The 18,063-nt window shown below is 45.9% G+C and overlaps 1 protein-coding gene across 1 annotated transcript; it reads right to left on the bottom strand.

The window, feature by feature from the left end:
- Positions 1 to 332: 332 nt before the first annotated feature.
- axin2 (axin 2 (conductin, axil)) lies at positions 333 to 17,068 on the bottom strand. Its single transcript, XM_056402547.1, has 11 exons — positions 16,608 to 17,068; positions 14,230 to 15,156; positions 12,119 to 12,250; positions 9,515 to 9,617; positions 7,462 to 7,602; positions 6,821 to 7,353; positions 6,558 to 6,734; positions 6,222 to 6,437; positions 5,904 to 6,062; positions 4,985 to 5,152; positions 333 to 2,011 (listed from the first exon to the last, which is right to left on the bottom strand). The coding sequence occupies exons 2-11, from the start codon at positions 15,036 to 15,038 to the stop codon at positions 1,885 to 1,887; spliced, it is 2,565 nt and encodes an 854-aa protein (XP_056258522.1). The 5' UTR covers positions 15,039 to 15,156; positions 16,608 to 17,068; the 3' UTR covers positions 333 to 1,884.
- Between the last annotated feature and the right edge of the window lie 995 nt (positions 17,069 to 18,063).

Below are 18,063 nucleotides of genomic sequence, written 5' to 3'. Positions count from 1 at the left end.
TTAACACATTTTTAGATACTCTCCTTCTCTCCTCCTTACACTAAAACAGAGGCTCCGGTGGCCAAATTAATGCTGCATGTTTTAATTTACTCCCTGTTGGAAATTAAGAGCTGATAATGGATGCAAATCTGGCAGAGATTTCTCACTGGATCCAACGAGTTGCACTCTCCACAGCAGGGTGTGTAGTAGTGAAGTTTGTTACAGGCGGGCGTACGTGCGCGCACACACACACGCACACACACACATACACACATACACACATTCCAATTAGAGCTCAGAAAGCCCATAGAACACCCAATCACAAGCCACACATTGAAAAACATAGGAAGCCATTTGCTAATTTGAAAAATAGAACATTTTAATAAAGGCTACATCTCTTCATAATTACAATAATTAAAGTACCGAGGCATCTTTTCAACTGAGCTCTATAGAACGCATAATTTACAGTTTACAAGTGGAGCCAAGGAAGCCATGAAAAATATTATAAAACATAAACATGATGAAACGGATACTAAAAGGCATAAAAATATCTTTTCAACATAAGGCCCCTTGAAAAACCAAGGGAGTAATAGGACCCTGAAAACTGGGTAAAACACGGCAAGAATCCATGTAGGCACAGCTTCTGTACTCAATTAAAACACTATGGACATAGTGTATATCACCACCATCGTTATCATCTGCAACTCATAGTGCAGGCTTCAAATACACACCAAGTAATCCAAATCAAAAGCATCTCAGTCACACATACACATAAGTAAGCACGTTGGGGAGCACATCATAGAGCTTTTTGTTGGTAAATATTACTATTGGTGTAAACACATTTTGGGGACTCGAGGACCTGTTGTGGGCAGTTTCCTCTTAGTAAATACGTAGGCTATTTGTGCGATGCCTGCGCCACTGAAACAAAGGCACTAAGACGCAACGGATCAAGGCTAGCTGGGAAGAGACCCAGAGTTGGGAATTAAACATTAATAGCATTTTCATAGTACACTCAGGGCCCTTCAGAGTGGATGGGGGACACAGCCACAAATAGCACTGTAGTAAATATATTATCAAACTTTAAGTGACAGAGAGCCATTCTCAAAGCTTCAGCAGTAAGCTCTCCAGCCAAGAGATCAGAGATGTCCCACTCAATCTCCAGGAACAGGAGTGGAGTTTTTGAAGAGGTATTTTTGAAGTTTACAGTTCAATATGAGGGGCCGAAAATGAATAAAACCATTTCCTTTGCTTGAGAACTGATGCTCAAGAGGGAGGGAAAAAAAAAAAAAAAACACGGTTGTGGAAATTGGAGAAGTCTCTCCAACTCCAAGCAGCTTGTCCATGGAAGAATAATAAGGGTGGGGCAGGGATATCTCCAATAAATAGCAATAGAAATCTTTACACAACAATACGAGCATCACAATACAATGCAATGTACATGTATATGTGCATATACATATTAGCGATGTGCTAGCCCATGGGCAGACGCTGGCACAGGCAGGGTCAGGTAGGGTGTCAGTCTCAAATTTAAACCCACTGCCCCATTTCTTTGACGAGTGGTCATTCACCTAGAGTCTCTAGAGTTTTCTCTTCTGGAATCATGGAGATGTATCAGTTCAGCAACACAGTCCATTGTTTTCTTCACTTCAAGGCGGGCTGTTCACATGATAGTCCTGCATTAGCGCCAACTTGTCCTCCTCCTTTTTTCTTCTTCTCCATATTTCATCCAGTCCGTTTCCACCGACCTCAACAACATCCCTTCAGCAACATCTCCAGACCTACAGTCTTAGCTTAAAAAGACACACGCTTTGTGTGTTTGTGTGTTGTGTGAGCATATGAAGGAGTACATCCATAGAGGTGTGACGCGTGTGTAGGAGTTTCTTCCACGACATGTGCAGCATGGTCTCACTCCATCCTCTCCACCTTGCCCAGGATCTTGCCCTCGTAGGTGGGCAGCAAGGAGCCGTCGTCTGACACTTCCTCAAACACCGCACCGCACTCAAACTCATCACTGGCTTTCTTGAAATAGTACCTGCAACAGAGAGACATGACAGAGTTAATATCGAAAGCCCGACTTTTTCATACGCAACAAGCATCATTCAAACTATGTACAGACGACCTTTTTAACATCAAGCTTCATTTCCGCCAACCACAAAAAGCTACTCAGCCTATAGACCGACTTGTCAGGGTGGGGTGGAATCTGCTGCTGAAACGTCTTGATCTAAAAAGAGAGGCTGGCTCTCTTCATCCCTCCCTCCACTCTTCCTCTCTTTTACCTCTCCCTTTCCCTTTTCCTCCATCATGTTGTTGTGAGTTTTGCCCCAGCTAACCGGGGCCAATTAGGCCTGCGTGCAAATGAAGGGGTACTTTGACAAAGACTGAAATTTTGGGTGCCTGCAAGTCTGCCTGTCATTACCCCCCCACTCCACACCCACTCATGCACACGTTAGAAGACACATACACACGGGCTTTCACTCGCTTCTCATCCCTATTTTATTATTACAGGGACAAAGGAAAGAACAGAGGCAACGTAGAGGAGGAGGAGACAGAGCAAGCAGAACACTGTGTCCTTCCTTACCCCTGTTGATAGCATGAGCTCTCGCTGAGAGCTATAGGAAGGGCAGCCGACTGACAACTTTCTGTGTGTGTGTGTGTGTGTGTGTGTATATGTGTGTGTGTGTGTTGAAGAAGAAACAGAAAAGAATCTAAGGAGGGGCTTCTCGTCAGCCATGACTTCACTGGGCCATTAATGATGCAACCCCCCCTATCCTCATTTTAGAGGAAGAGAAACCAGCAGGGGTGGGTTTGTTAAGGGGGTCTCAGAATTCACTCATTAACTATGTAATGGAAAAATGCCTCGATTTGCTCCATGTGTGGGGTGACTGGAATGTTTGTGTGTGTTTGTGAGCATTTTGTCTTTAACGAGACGGGAGGCTGACAAAGCCGAACATGCAATACATATAAAACGAGAGCTATAGTCTTAAAAACATCATTGCAAAAGGTGCCTGTGACTGCATGAGCTCCAGTCAGCATGAGGGTGGTCACTAATAAAAAGCAGCTCTATTTGAAATACAGGAAGGCTTCAACTAAACGGAATACAAGAGGTCTCTGAGGAAAATAAATAGAGTAAATAAGACTAAGTAGATAAATAAGGCGACATGAAAGAGCACAAGACACGCCTGATAATTGTATCCTCCTTTCCTATCTGGAGGAAGAAAAAAAAAAAAAGAAAAAGTTGAGCCGTCCTACTCTTAAAGAAAAAAAAAAAAAAAAATCTTCAAAGAGCCATGATCTTTTTTGCTGAGAGAGACAGACAGAGACAGAGAGAGCCTGAATTTCCACTGGAACATGTTTTATGTGGCTAGATCTGTTTTTTCCCCCCTTCTCCCCTTCTCTCTCTCCGTTTGCTCTGACATCTGGCACCAATATCGTCTGGCAGGACCCAGCAGTACTGTTCTTTGTTGAACCGCTGCCATGTTGAAATGACCCAACTCCACACATTCTCTGGCTGCTATTAAAGCGCCGCGCAGCTCTCTTTCCAAAAAATGTGGATGGTATGACACAGGAACTGAGACAGCGAGCCAGAGAGAAAAGAAGGGGGGGGGGGCAAACAGACAGATGTGAATAACTTGCAGAGCTAAGTGCTCGTCACATTTGTTGATCCAAAAATGCTGCACACATCTGGACAGGAAGAAGTTTCTAGGGGTTCCTTGACTTTTTTTTTTCTTCGCCTAGAAATCATAGTTTGATACCTGTAATTATTAACACACTACTCAACCCATGCTTATCCTGGAGACCATGGCAGTCTAAACAATAAGTGTTTGATCTTTTCCCTTTAATGCCCACTGGAAAGAAGCAATCAAAGTCAAATCTCTCTCTGCAAACACACATTGAAGCGGTGCGGCTTCAGTCAGGGCCCTGTAGTACGGCAAACAAGCGGATCTGGCATTTAACAATCTGCCTTTCAAAAATATCCATAAAATGATTACAACATGTGTAAACATTGTGCGTGTTCAACGCAAGCACATTCATGCGTGCACACATGTATACACATACACACACACACACGCACACACACAGCAGAAAAAAGAGCCCCTGATAGCATCAGTGAAGAATTTGCACGCTGGCCATTTGTGTGAGTCTTTGTTGGTTGAAATGAAAGGGGCCGGGGCTTCAAAGCCATGTGTATTAAGTGTGCCTTAGCATGGAAATCAATACCAGATGGGACCCAAATCGCTGCAGTTCAAACTCTCCCACTAACCCCCCCACCACCCACCCTCCCTCCCTCTTGTCCTTTCCTTTTCGTTGCACCCCCCTCAACACACACACAAAAACCATGAAGGCCTTAAACTGTCTGCATATACACGCTGAAACAAATACTGATGTATGAAGCACAGTCAAAGAAAAGATAAAATATAATATAATATCTAAGGTCTTCAAGGTCACACTAACCAGAATTCAAAGATATAGATTTATCACTAGACAGTGCAGCCTGAAGCCTTTAGCAATTGAGGTAGCAAACATCAGACACTGTCGCTTCAGGCTGTGGTTTTCTTTAGTCTTCTGGATTGCTCAAAATGTCTTAAAATGTCACCACATTACAATGAGGTGACACTAATGATCACAGATTGCAAAGTCAGCCATACTGCTCCCATGCCACTGAAGATACTGGGAATTACTCCTCTACCAGTTCCTCTACTTCTTACTTGTGTAATTGCCATTTTGGAAAACAATAAGTGCAATATAAAGCTAGCCCTTTCTAAACTTTCAGCTTTAGACTGTGACCTGTACGCAGGCTCTAAGTCAGTCTGGGTTGCTACTTCTAAAGCCAACACTCAACTTCAATAAATTCAATTCTCACGGCCAATGAGCTGATATCATTTTACTGCCGGCAATCACAATATCCCTGAAGGACATATAGGAAAAATTCACATGGCGTCACTGAAATCGCTTTTGTAAAACTTTAAATCGATACCACTTGGGATTCAAATTTCCCTCTACACACCTGTAGTTGCCCTTCTTGCGGAGCTGCTCCTTGAAGTGGCCCAGGGTGAGACTGTGGCTCTTCATGGTCCTCCGGTAGGGGATCTCCTCACCACAGAAGAAATACGTCACCACCGTCTCTCCGCTGCACACCCCATGGCTTCCTAAACCCTTCTTACACTCCTTCATCCTGAAAGTAGACAAAGAGAGACAGAGAGGGCATGTAAGAAGGAGTGGACACCCTCATGACACTTAACAAGATAATGATAAAAAGAGAAATCAGAAACAGAAGACAGTGCTAGACTAGAAGCACAGTAACAGCAGCCTGACTGAATAATAACACTAGTGAGTGAGTGACCCAGTGCCATCAGCAAGAGTGTGCTTGTGTGTTGTGTGCGCATGGAGAAGGGGCACAGTATTAACAATTCCCCTTCAGCTATGTCCAAGGCTTTGTAGGCCCACTTCAGAGAAGCTCTCTTTGCTAGGCTCTGCTCGCCCCAGCTGACTGCCAGCTCACTGAAGGACAGCCAATAAAAATGATACATATATATGAAAGGGATGTCTCAGTCAGGTGGTGCAGTGACTACACACTCCCCACACACAGCACAAATACACAAGATTCATGCAAACACTGAGGCAGAGCCAAGCTGGTGTGTACAAAGCTTAAAATAAGCTTTGCAAGGGAGGGAGGGAGGGAAGGAGGGAGGGGTCACCTTCTCTTTTGAGTGACTGTGTGTGGGCGTGTACACGTTACATGTGGGTTTGCACATGACTATTCGTCTGTCTCCCTACATATGCAGTGAGCAGTGCAGGTGACAAGAAGGAAGAGTTAAAAGGGTAGAAGTATACTGCAAGGTGGAGGCTATGGCTGAGAGGAGGAGGAAGAAGAGGAGCAGAGAGGAGGAGAGGAGAGGGAGGGCAGGACGCTAGAGGCATCGTACTCTTCTGAGTGGAGACCGGGGCTGGTCGTGAGGAGGCCAGCGGGGCTGGTCGTGAGGAGGCCAGCAGGGCTGGGATTGACTAGAGACAGAGGGACGGACCCCCCACCCTGGACAGGCACTAGGTGGCTCTTCTCTCGCTGGAGACTGGACATCGCATGCCTGGGTAGAGATGCAACAGAGACTTTAATGCTATGATCAATAATAATAATAACTGATAGTTCCTTTAGTGACAATGCAAGACATCAAATCTGAGATGGCTAGAAATCATAAGTAAGCAAGATGTCAGACCACAGCCAAAAGCAACTACTCCCTATGTACCTTTGCTTGGTGGTCTTGGTGGAGACCTCCTCCAGTCTACGGCAGGCCTCCTCCAGCTGGGCCAAAGTGTTGGGAGGGGGCAGGGGAGGCATGGCAGGGTCTTGGATGAATGGTTGGGCTGGCTGGTGGCTACGTAGGTGGCCACAGCTTCCTCCACCACCCCATGTGTGCGTCTGGGTGGAGGAGCCTCCAAAGGATTTCTTGGTGCTCTGCGTACTGCAAGGGGGCAAAAGGATATATGCATCAACAAAATGCAACAGTGAGATATAAATTGGCACATTTTAGACTTAAACTCATGCAAACACCTAAGCTCTCAAGGTTCTAGCCACTGCTCACCTGTGAGACTTGTGCCTGCCCCGCTGTTTACTTTCCAGGATCCACTGCAACACATTTTGGGTGGGGTCTGTTGTGTCGCTGGGCAGCTGTAACGGCCCACAGTCCTCCATACACCTCTCCGCTACTCCATCCTCAGCCCCTGAACGACACACACGCCTGGATAGAGAACTGGAACGCCTGGGAGGAAGAAATCAGAAAGAGTTAGCATTGTTTATTTTTATACAATCAACATGAAAAATGGGAAATAAAGGGGTGGAACTGACCCCACACTGTTGTCTGTTGAAATAGCCCCGCACGTCTCTCTACCAAGGCTGCGGCTGCGCTGGTAAGGCTGGCAGGGCTGGCAGTCCCCACTGCTGGAGCACAGGCCGTGCACCCTGAGGGCTGCCTCCCTTTCAATCTGCTCTTTAGTCTTGGGACTGGCATGATGGTGGATGTAGTGGTGGTGGATGTGTTTCGTGCTCTGCCTGCTTACAAGGGTCCTGCCGGGGCCCAAGGCCAGAGTGAATGCCCCTTGGTCAGGACTAGAGACAGAAGAAGTGGAGGGCCCAGTCCTCACCAGGGCCTTGATTCCAAAGCCTGCCCGGGTGAAGGGCCTGTGCTCCGGGGAGCTGGAGCGAGGTGAATGTCGGATGACAGCAGGGGACTGGCAGCCTGGGGTCTTCAGGACACGAGAGAGGTGTTCGTCCAGGATGGCCTGGGGGTCCTCGTCAGAAGAGCCAGAGAGGAGGGTCAAAGGGTGGGGGGAGAGCTGGGGAGCACTTCCCATGATATCAGTATCTTCTCTTTCTTCCTCCTTGTAAAAACAAACAAGGCATAGAGAGTCATCATCTGACAAAAAAAACAAAACAAACAACAACAATTAACTCTTCACTTTTCCAGTAAGAACCAATCTCTCACAAACCTCCTGAATCTGCTGCAGCCTTTCTTCCAGAGAGTTAATGGTGTCCCGCTCTCTCTTCAGGCTCTCCAGGCGAGAGATGAGCTGGGCTGCAAATTCTGCCGGCTCCATTGGGACCACCTCCTTGGGAGGACAACGAGTACGCTTTGGGGAGAAAAACATACATTAGCTCTTCCATCATCCCTGTCATCCCTCCATGACGAAGCCCCAGCCCTCCCAAACTTCTACAAAGTCTCTCTCGCCTCATCTATCTACATTTATGCATTGTTCTCCACCAGCGCCTGCCCCACCACTGGTGGTACTGATCAGGGCACTATCATAGGCACCCAGGGCTATGGGGTTGTTTAAAAGGGTGGCAGGCCTGGTGTATGGTCACGCTGGGCTAGGCCTCGGCTGGTTCCCTCTGTCATCGTCAGCAGGCCTCTTTTAAGTCAGCTCACTTCAAAGACTTCCTCGTCAAATATCAAACACTCAGTGGGGGGAGAATAGGGTGGTGGAGGGAGGGATGGAGGGATAGATAGATGGGAAGCAGTGGCTTTACATCTAGGAATAAAAGCCACATATCGACAGGGGGTGGAAGAGAACTACAGGGAGGAGAGGATGAGGGATTAAAAAAATGGGAGAAGTTGAGATGCAGAGATGTGTGCTCACAGGAGGGGAGAGAAAGAGAAAATGAAGAGAGGGATGGATTGGAGGAGAGAGATAAAGGTGCCAAAAAGGATGTGAGATCAGAAAGGTTGAGGTAATTTATTCCCCCCCTTGTCACACACTGGGCACCTTTGAGGTACAGTATAGTGACAGTATGAGAATTTGTGTGTGTGTGTGTGTGCTCACATCTTAAATTATTTGCATTTTTGCACTAGGGCTTTCTTGATTTTTCTTCCTCTTTTTTGTTTCTCCCATCCCTTTGTAGTAGGGATGAAGGGGAGAAAAGACTGAGAAAAAGAGGAGCCGTCTGATGGAGCCTGAGGCTGGTGCACCATGGGAATGGCAGCCATCGCCAAAAATCAGACAGGAAACAAAAACAAGAATAAAAGCGAAAATAAAGCAAAAAGGGGACAGTGGGAAAAAGAGTGGCAAAAACCAATCTGTAAATCTTTTCCTAAGACAAGTAACACTTGCTGCATGTCTTAGAATTCTGAAAAAAAAGGGGGTTACATCAAGTTCATTTGACAAGCTACTTCTTCTACAAATACTTGTGTAAAATGTCCCCGTCTCTGTTCCAGACCTTTTACTAGCCTTCTCTCAACCTGAAGTTAGCGTCTATTAAGCCTTAAGCTACCAACTCCCCTCTGACCCACTGAGACCTCACATGACACGCTCAAACTCTTCCCTTAGATCCCTCACTTTTAGGGGAGGGGGCTGGCTGAGTGTGTGTTTGTGTGCGTGACTGTGTGTGTGTGTATGTATATGCAGGGGGGTGCATTGGAAAAAAAAGGGGGCCAGCTCTGTTGGAAGTTGTCACTTCCCTGTGCGTTTGCTCCATTCATCTTTGGATCAAAGCGCTGCGTGTGCGCATATGTGCGTGTGAATGTGTCTGAGTATCTTTGTGTTTTTGTTGGGGAACTTGGCTGATTTCAGGGCCCTCGGGATAAAGCGGCAGAGATCTTCCTCATCTCTCCCTATTCTCCATATTTACAGCATCAGTAGGGGAGAAAAAGCCCTGGTGTGTTCCGAGCGCTGTGGCGATAAACAGCTTAGAGACCTCCCCGTTTCCCGCAGACTTCAAGGAACCCTAATGGGGGTGTAGGTGACACCAAAGGTAGCGAGGGGGCTCGTGTTTGTATGTGTGTATGAGTGCGTGTGCATGTGTGTGTGTGTGTGTGTGTGTGTGTGTGTGTGTGTGTGTGTGTGTGGGAGGCTGGGTCTTTGACGCTACTCTTCAGATCTTTGCTGGTGTTGTTGAATTGAGAATGCCGAATACAGTTTGTGCGGAACTATTCATAGAACCAAGAGAGACCCGGAACAGAGGGTGGTATGGAAATTAGACTGTGGGACCCAGGTTCAAAAAGACTTCTGAGCGTGTGTGGTTTTGTGTGTGTGTTTGTGTACTTACAGGGAAAGCAGGCAGAGACACTTGGCTGTTCATCCTCATGTTGCGTTGCATCTCTCTCTGTAGCTGTTTCTTGGAGCCCAGTTTATACGGAGGGATGCTATCTCTGGGGGTGTACAGACAGATCACAAAGGTCAATTACCCAATCAAATACATCATTAAAGACCAACCAGTCATTCAGGAAGAAGCTTGTTAGCCAATTGGGTAGATCAAACACAGTTCAAGCAAGAAGAAATCTAATTTATTAATTCTCTTATCCATTTTGTTTTTCATCTTTCAGGCTTAATCTAAGAACAAAGAAGATACTCAGAGGTAAATCATGCCAGCATTTCCGGCCTTGTATGTGTGTCAGAGCAGATCGGGTTACATGGTTCTGAGTGAGGTGGTAGGAGGTTTTGTTTGCCCTAGAAATGACACTCATTTTCAGCTCTGGCTTCAGCACAGCACAGGGCACCCTGCTGGCCAGTTCCTTTCAACCCCACACACACACACACACACACACACACACACACACACACACACACACACACAATGCAATCACAGTGCACTCTGCTCTACTGGCCACAAGTAGTGTCAGCATTAGCATTCCCCTACCGACTGTTATGTCGAGCTGAGGACACTGTTAGCATTAGCTACTCATTATACTTATTCAAAGAGTTACTGCAGGACAGGACCCAGGGGTGCAGCTAACCTGGTTAAATCTATCTGAGGGACTGAATGGCTGACTGGCTTAAAAATGAAATCAAACAACAAACAGCAAAGCTCAAGCTTCAAACTGAAGCACTTGACAGTGTAAAACAGTGTCTTTTCTCCCATGCTAAACAGCAGCTTCCTGGTGACCTAGCCTAACTGAGGAGCACTTTTCCACTTTTGCTTTGAAATGCCACAGTCATGCGCATAAGCAACCCCCCCACCCCTCCACCCCCTCCAATCTTCATTTGGCAAGCGCTGCCGCAGCCAGCCTCTGATCTCCGCACATCAAAAGGCTGGTTTGTAAGATAAGGTAATGTTTGAAGTCTGCGCAGCTGCATTCCCCAGCGTCCAAGCAAATCCATAAATAAGATATAAGCAAAAATCCCCCCTCCACCACTGTCTTTCTCTTCCCACCCAAATGCCTCCTCCCCCGTTGCTTTTTCCCTTTTCTATTCTTTTCTTTATCTGAGTGTGTGTGTATCTGTAAATGAGATTCAAATGTTTATGGGTCCGTTTAACTGACCTAAAGAGAGATATTCTGATCAAGGCCAGAGCAGGCAGGAAATAATGTGGGGGGGGTGGTGGGTTGTGTCGTTGTGGCCAGAGCTTTGTCATTGCACTGGGTCAAAGTACAGCAGAATAGGACTATATTGGCCTCGGCCGCTTTGAAGCTGGGCTGTCTAGAGATATGCCTGAGCACAGGGCTCCCTGTTGTAAAACACTCTTTATAGCTGCCATATTCAGTTGTAGCCCAGCCCACTGGTTGCATTAAACATCAGTATCTCCCTCTTTAAGTACTTTTGGCTCGTCATCTTCAGCTTGCCCTTTCAATGACATCATCCATGTAGGCCTTGACGCCTCCCATGTGAGATGAGGTAAAGAAGAACTTGTACCAAGATTTATCTGCTCTTTGTCCTGAACCAGCTGACCTGAGCATTCCTGGCCTTGAGCTATGGACCATGCAATGACTTCATAGTACCTTGTCACTTGAGAGACATGCGATTATGCCAAGTTATCCTTTAGCGGAAGGAGGACCCAGGCATGTACACAGAAAAGCACAAACTACAGGTGGATAGCGGCATTAAGCACTGTTTTTGTGCTGAAACAATTCGTCAATCCGTAGGCACTTAATTGACAATAATTTTGATAGCTGACCTCTCATCATTTAGCAAGCAAATTACCAAGCATTTGCATTGCTGCTTTTCTCTGTTCCATTGTAAACTGAATATCTTTGGGTTTTGGATTCTTGCTCAGACAAAACAAGTTTGCATGGGCTCTCTGAAGTTGTTTATTGTTGTTATTAATCAGTCAATCAAAGAAAGTAACGAGAAAGGCATTCAGAGAGTGCAGACCTCTGCCAAGGCTAATGTCAAAAAACTTACACCAAACTTCGGAGGAAAAATTCAAATTGATAGTAAATGATCTGGATCTGTCCCAAAATTGGAATAACTTTTTCCCTGGCCCATGCAACATACCTCCACCAAGTTCAGCACAAATCAGTTGAGAACATTTTGAGTGATCTTGCTGATAAATAAGACATGGTTGAATTAATCTACTACATGTAAAGCCTCCCTGACCATTAGCATGTATCAACTTGAAAAGTCTCTTTGCATTTACAGTAAAATGTTATTTTAGACACACAAGGATAAGGATACAAGGATGGGGCTTAGCATTAACTCATGTCATATCATGGTTGCTCCAGTGCCTCAAAGTGTTTTCAAGGGGCTACAATTCACTACTATAGAAAAATCATTCTTCCCATGTCTCCCAACAACCAGCTGGAGCAAGGTGTCACACATCTTAGTTTTTTGATTTCCATAGGACCTCATTTCAAATCCCAGAAACACTGTCCTGTGCTGGCATTCTTTCTCTCTCTCACACACACACTCACACGTTTAGTTAATATCCACTTACACACTGCTGTCAGTCACGGACATGGCGTCGTCGGTCAAAGCGTCACTAGACACCTCGCTGTCATTGGTGCTGCTGACGGGGGCAAAAGAGCCCATATGGCAGGGGTTGAGCGAGTCTCCTCTCTTGTATGATCTGGGGAGGTTACACAGGCACAGAACAGATTAATACTAATGCAACACTATGAAACAGCATCCAACAGGTGGGTGACATCCAGTTTCTACTTCCTGTGGAGTGAGATGTGTGTATTTCATTTATGTTGAGGATCTAAGATGAAGACAAGTTGTATAATGACACAAAGGGGAGAGATGATTGAATGAGGGCGTGTGCATGAGTGTGTGTGACCTTTCCTGCTACTAGTAACAACTACACCCTGTAATGAATGAATATGACTGGCTAATCTTGGGTCAGGAAACTTCCTCCCCTAAAATACAAGTTCTGGGAAAACTTTGGTTTTCTCCTTATGCCCCATTTATGTCTTTTTAAATAGCCCACAATTTCTCTCTTTCCATTTCTCTCATTCACACTCACTCTTTCCTCAGCATACATCTCCCGCTGTGTATGCATTCTTGCCATGGTACAGGAGGGGGAGAGAAGGGGGGAGTGAGCAAAAAGAAAAAAAAAAAAGTATAGAGCGGAAGCATGAGAGTGTGTCAGAGAAGGAAAGAAAGGGGAGAGGAAAAAAGGGGGGGTCTTCATCAGGAGGGAGAGACCCAGCATGACTAAAGCAGTAGGCCCCCAGCTCCAGGCTGACCTTCAGAGGGGCTTGCAAAGAGTCAGGTATTTAACACAGCTGGCCTTGCATTCTTCCCTCCCTGCCTCTCTCTCACCCCCTCATTTATACTTTCTCCTCCCTCCCTTTCTTTCATGAGGTGAGCCCGAACCCCCCCACCACCACCACCGTCCTTCCTTTCCGCTCTCTTTCCCCTCACTTTCGCTCCAAAAGCATGCCTCGTAGTCCCCATCCCTGAGTTTTCAAAAGGAAGAAAAGATAAAAGTGGAGAAGGCGGGGGAAAGCAGCAAAGGAGGGAATCAGAGGAGAATTGATGCAAACAAGAAAAGAGGGAAGAAGAGAGTGAGAGGGTTGGGATGGGGAGGAGGTTGTGGGGGGGGGTGTTGATTTTGTACTGTAGCTGCTGCCATTCAGGGTTTGTTTTTTTTTTTTTAAAGAAAACCTGAGATGAGAAGAGGTGAGGAGAGGGAAGCGGAAAGGGGAGAAATGAGTTCCACATGTTTTAAATCTGTAAGGTGACAATGGGAGGGGAGAGAAAAGGCACCATGGCTCCATGTCAAAAGCGGACTCTTCTACCAGTTTGGCCAACAAGCATCACACTAAAAGAAAGGTCTGGGATCCACCTGCATCCATACCAACACACACAAACTGTAAATCCATGTTGTCCAAAGGAGGTAGCCATCAGTTGTCTTGGCCTGTCATGCCTATTATACAAGTTAAGATCTTAGTGAAGCCTGTGATTCAGTGCTGCATTAGCAACAGTACATAGTCTCTGTAATGCCGTCTTTATCATATTCTAACAGGGTATTTATGATTACTTCTATTTTATAGGCTTATAAAGCCCTCCAGAACAGCTCATATTTATTTGGGATGCATTATCAATCTGAACTTTGATTTTAGTCTAACTGAGATGGGAAGCTATAGAACATCTAGTCCAAAACGCCATCTATAGATCTGCTATAGATGTATATCTCTGCCAAAGGCTTGAGGACAGTGCGGTGGTACAGGAGGAGGCATAACATAGCAATGTCATTATCTATTATTTGCTGGCTGGGGCCAGAGCCAGCCGTGCTCTGTGAACTTTTCCCGTGGAAGACGATCCCTCATTCTGCGGAACTATTTCAAAGCCCCGGAAATCCAGGCCAGCGCCAACAGCGCGCTGCTGCTGCTGGAGATGGTGAGAGGAGCCAGAGACAGCGAAGGAGTGAAAGACAGAGAGTTTTCTACAAACTTAACAGGAACCCTGGAGTTAAGTGGATAAAATCTGTTTTCCACTTTTACGCATTAGATTTTTTATATAGCCTACTGTATAGATTATATATGTACAGTGTGAATTCTGATTGTAAAGCTAAATACGGTTTAAAAGGTGTTGCAGCCATACCTGTATCGACTCTCCATCACCTCCACCGCCCTCATGGACACGGGGGCCCTATTCGCCTTCGCTGACAGTCCAACCAGCGCTTTGGCTTTGAAATCACAACTCCACTCCTCCTCTTCATTGAGGGTGGGCAGGTATCCACATACAACTTTCAGGTCGCCCAACCCGTTCGAGTTGACGTGATTCGGGTTTTCTCCCCCAGTCCTCACGTACTCCAGGTAAATGTCAGAGGTCAGAAACATCTGGTACGCGTTCTCCTCCATGTTGGTTTGGATCTCGGTCTGCGCCTGGTCGAACATCGCAGAGTCTATGTGTTGCTTCTTGATATTATCCCGTATGAAGGTTTTAGTTGCAGGCTTGAGCTGCTTGGCGACAATGCTGTTGTTTTCAATGTAGCGCTTGTAAATTGCTTTGGCGACTCTCTGCGTTTTGGTATCCTTGAGGTCCATTTGCCTGAAGCCATTGCAGGCGAACCAAAAGTCTAAAGTGTCGACACATTTCTCTCGCTCCAGGAATGTCCTAAAAAGAAGAGCACCGTCCTGGTCCCCGAGGAGAGAGTGCAAAGACTTTGTCCACCGGGAAAGCGGTGAATCCGGGGAGGCACTCCCCTCTGGCTCCCCCAGACCATCCTCGTTCCTCCTGGCCGAGGAACCCGCAGAGCCGAGCAGAACCGATTTGGGGGGTTCCAAAGGTTTCATCATTGCGAGTTTGCCGGGGTAGCAGGGCGCCTCGCCCTCCTCCCCGGGCACCGGGGGTCGAGGAGCATCTTCTCGGAAACTACTGGCGATATGGTCCATAAGCGCCCGGCTCATGGCTCTGAAGGCAGCAGGAGAGAGCCCGTGTGTTCTTCGACTCCTCTGAGCTTCTACTGTAATCTCCTCACTCTCTTATGTCAGCGGGGGAGCTTCTCTCTGGCTGCCCGTCTTCTCTCTGAAACACAAAGTATTGATCTAATCAAAACCAGATCCGCCCCAACTTCAAAGGGGCAGAGACGCAGTGAGAGTCTTTTCAGTCCCTCACTGACTTTTACAGAAAAAGACAGGCTAGTTCACAGAAAAAAAAATCTGAGAAAACGCTGCAGCAGCATTACATAAACAGCAGTCCTTCACATCTCAACCTGGAATGTAATTTCTACCGAGGCGCTATTTGCTGGGACGCAAATTAACAAGAATTTAACAGTGATTTCGCACATGCACTGCCGAGCAGAGAGCCACCTGGACGATACCTTCAATGAATGTGACAATAGTCTTCTCTTGCGATAACACGAAAAATAGTAATCACATGTATGTCAAGCGGAGTTGTGAACTGAACACCATTAATAAGTCATTTATCCTTCAGAATGCCAGCGCATTACGCACGGACACGGCTTTATTAACGCTTCCGGATCCATCGCGGCTGATGTCAGGGTTAGAGCCTGGCTTGCCTGCTGCAGAATGCAAACACATGTCTTTCTTTTTTTCTCCCCATGTCCGAGCACTCACTCCTGCGTTTCTACATCTCATCACAAGCGACTAAACACCAAATTGAGCCTGCCCATGAGTACCTGTAGGACACCGATGTGGGACAAACTCGAAGAGATCGAAAAACGTGACCAAAATAGTTAATGGAGTTAACTGCCTGCTGCTGCTGTGTATGCGCTTGGTGTACTACTCATGGGGCTTTAACATGCTCAAATGTTTCAAACATCCAGTTATCTGATGTTCCATTAACGGGGAGATTATGACCAGTTTGTTGCAGATGATCGCTGCTTCCCCGCAAAGCATCAATGTTATAATGTATCAGCGGCTGATGTGCAACATAGCAGATGTCACTTCGTATCACTGACACTCGGTTACACTGCTCCACTGTTAAACTTGTCAGACATAGTAGAAAACAGGGATAGTAGAAACAGCTCCGGACACAGCAACAGCTCAAAATCTTCTCACACCAACACCCGGGGCTACTTCTCGAAAAAGTAACTATTCAAAATTACATTGCATGACACCGTGTACATTACAACCCCTCTCAAGTTAAAACTGTCAAATATTCTGGAATATTTTAAAGTTTCTTTTTTAATGTTACATTTAAGGCGAAAAAAAAGATACAACAACACTTTAACGTCCAATCCCATGTACACACCAAAGTCTCAGATCTTGTGGGGGAGGAATTCCACAAAAAGAAACACTTCTTCGAAAACTTCTACTTTAAGTATGAAATAAAACGATGTGGAAAAGAAAAATGAAGTGAATGATACAGAAACGATTCGACGCGTTTTTCGGTCTTTAAACGCAGCAAAAGCGGTTCATTTTCCCCAGAACATTACTTCAAAGGCGAGTCAACAGCACATCAAAGGGAACTCCAATGGGGGCCAGTTTGAGGAGGCACACACTCTTGTAACTTACCATCGATCCACGAGTTCTCTCCTCAAATTAAACTCCTGATGTGTTTTTTTTTGTTTTATCCACAAAGAAAAGCGCGTATAATCCACAGTACTCGTCTCCACAACGCGTCCACATACAGTCCGTTCAGGTTTGAGTCGTTTACGGAGAGAAAAATGCACTCGAGAGGAAAAAAATAGCGCTTTTCTCCCTCCTCCCTTTCTCCTCCCTATGGTTTCAGGCTGCCATGCCGCACGGTAGGTCTCTCCTGTAGGCGACTCCAACACCAACTGAACGGAGAAGCTGGAGCAGCGCACTTCAAAGTGAGGAACCGACTGCCGGGTCCCGACAGCTGCATAAAAAACAATTGCAGCCTGGCGCCTCCGAAAAAAAAAGAAAAATAAGTGGCGGAGATTCCCGGATACGCTGCAGTCACTCTAGGTGAAATATATTTTAAAGGTTGTTCCGTTCATTTCCTGACCTGCGAGCTTTTTTTGCTACGTATTAACCAAATCTTTTCCCAGCTCACGAAGTTGCAGCTACATCGTGAGGACCTTATCAAAGACAAGCAATCTTGAGCCAACTCCCTGAGGCTTTGGAGCGTCAGAAGTAACTGATCTGCCGCCCTAATAGCATTATCGCTACAATCCCTCTGTTGCTACATAAACTTTAAAGACGCAGGGATCTTTTCTTTTCACGACCCGCATAGTTTTTGAGATTAACCCCCCAGTCCCGAGGATGCACAATGCATGCACCGGTGTGTATCAAATGGCATGTTTATATCGTCATATGCATTTTTGGTCACATTACAAGAAGACAATAAAGCGAAACTATGATTTTAATCTCATAAATGCACTCTTTGGAAAGGATAGAGCCACAGATCAGTGTCCCTGCTGCAGGATTCAAAGCCTTATTGAAGGGAACTTCTGCATGATAAAAAGTTTTCAGGCTTGAAAACATGCTTCTTAAATAATGGATAGTCCATATATCCATCCCCAATCCTCATTTAGATACAACATGTTGCAATAGGAAATCAAATCATAGTGGTGTTATCACTCCACAGCTCCTACCAGTGGCAACGAGGGCACATGCATACACACCAGATTAAAACATATGCTCACTGAGGATAAATTCCATGAAGGATGTTATCATATCATTTAAGTGACAGAAGAATTACTCCCCTCTGCATCTTTTTCTGTACAGCTCTGAGCTCTTTGAATACTCCTTAACTGCAGCATGAGATAACACGAAAAGGAGTGAAAAGCCCATAAACAGCTCAGACACTCAATATACATCCATTCACTGGTCAGACTGAGAGGAGCTGTTTGGACACAGACAGCAGTGGACATTTTGGACACTACATTTCCTTCATACTGGACTGGCTACAGTCAGTGATGCTACTAGTGTTTATAGAACAGAGTCGATAGTGTTTTGGATAGGTCTTTAGTGTTCAAATGAGCCACCACAGGGGACTCTTTGT

Source organism: Seriola aureovittata, chromosome 17 (genome assembly GCF_021018895.1).
Source record: "Seriola aureovittata isolate HTS-2021-v1 ecotype China chromosome 17, ASM2101889v1, whole genome shotgun sequence".
Taxonomy (NCBI): domain Eukaryota; kingdom Metazoa; phylum Chordata; class Actinopteri; order Carangiformes; family Carangidae; genus Seriola; species Seriola aureovittata.
This window is presented reverse-complemented; position numbering and strand designations above follow the sequence as displayed.

Excerpts from the sequence above, each read along its gene's own strand:
- axin2 (XM_056402547.1), bottom strand. The coding sequence starts at position 15,038 with ATGAGCCGGGCGCTTATGGACCATATCGCCAGTAGTTTCCGAGAAGAT. Across the intron at positions 7,603-9,514 it reads TGTCTCTGCCTGCTTTCCCT|CGTACTCGTTGTCCTCCCAA; the intron begins GTAAGTACACAA and ends TTCTCCCCAAAG. Across the intron at positions 2,012-4,984 it reads CGCAAGAAGGGCAACTACAG|GTACTATTTCAAGAAAGCCA; the intron begins GTGTGTAGAGGG and ends TCTCTGTTGCAG.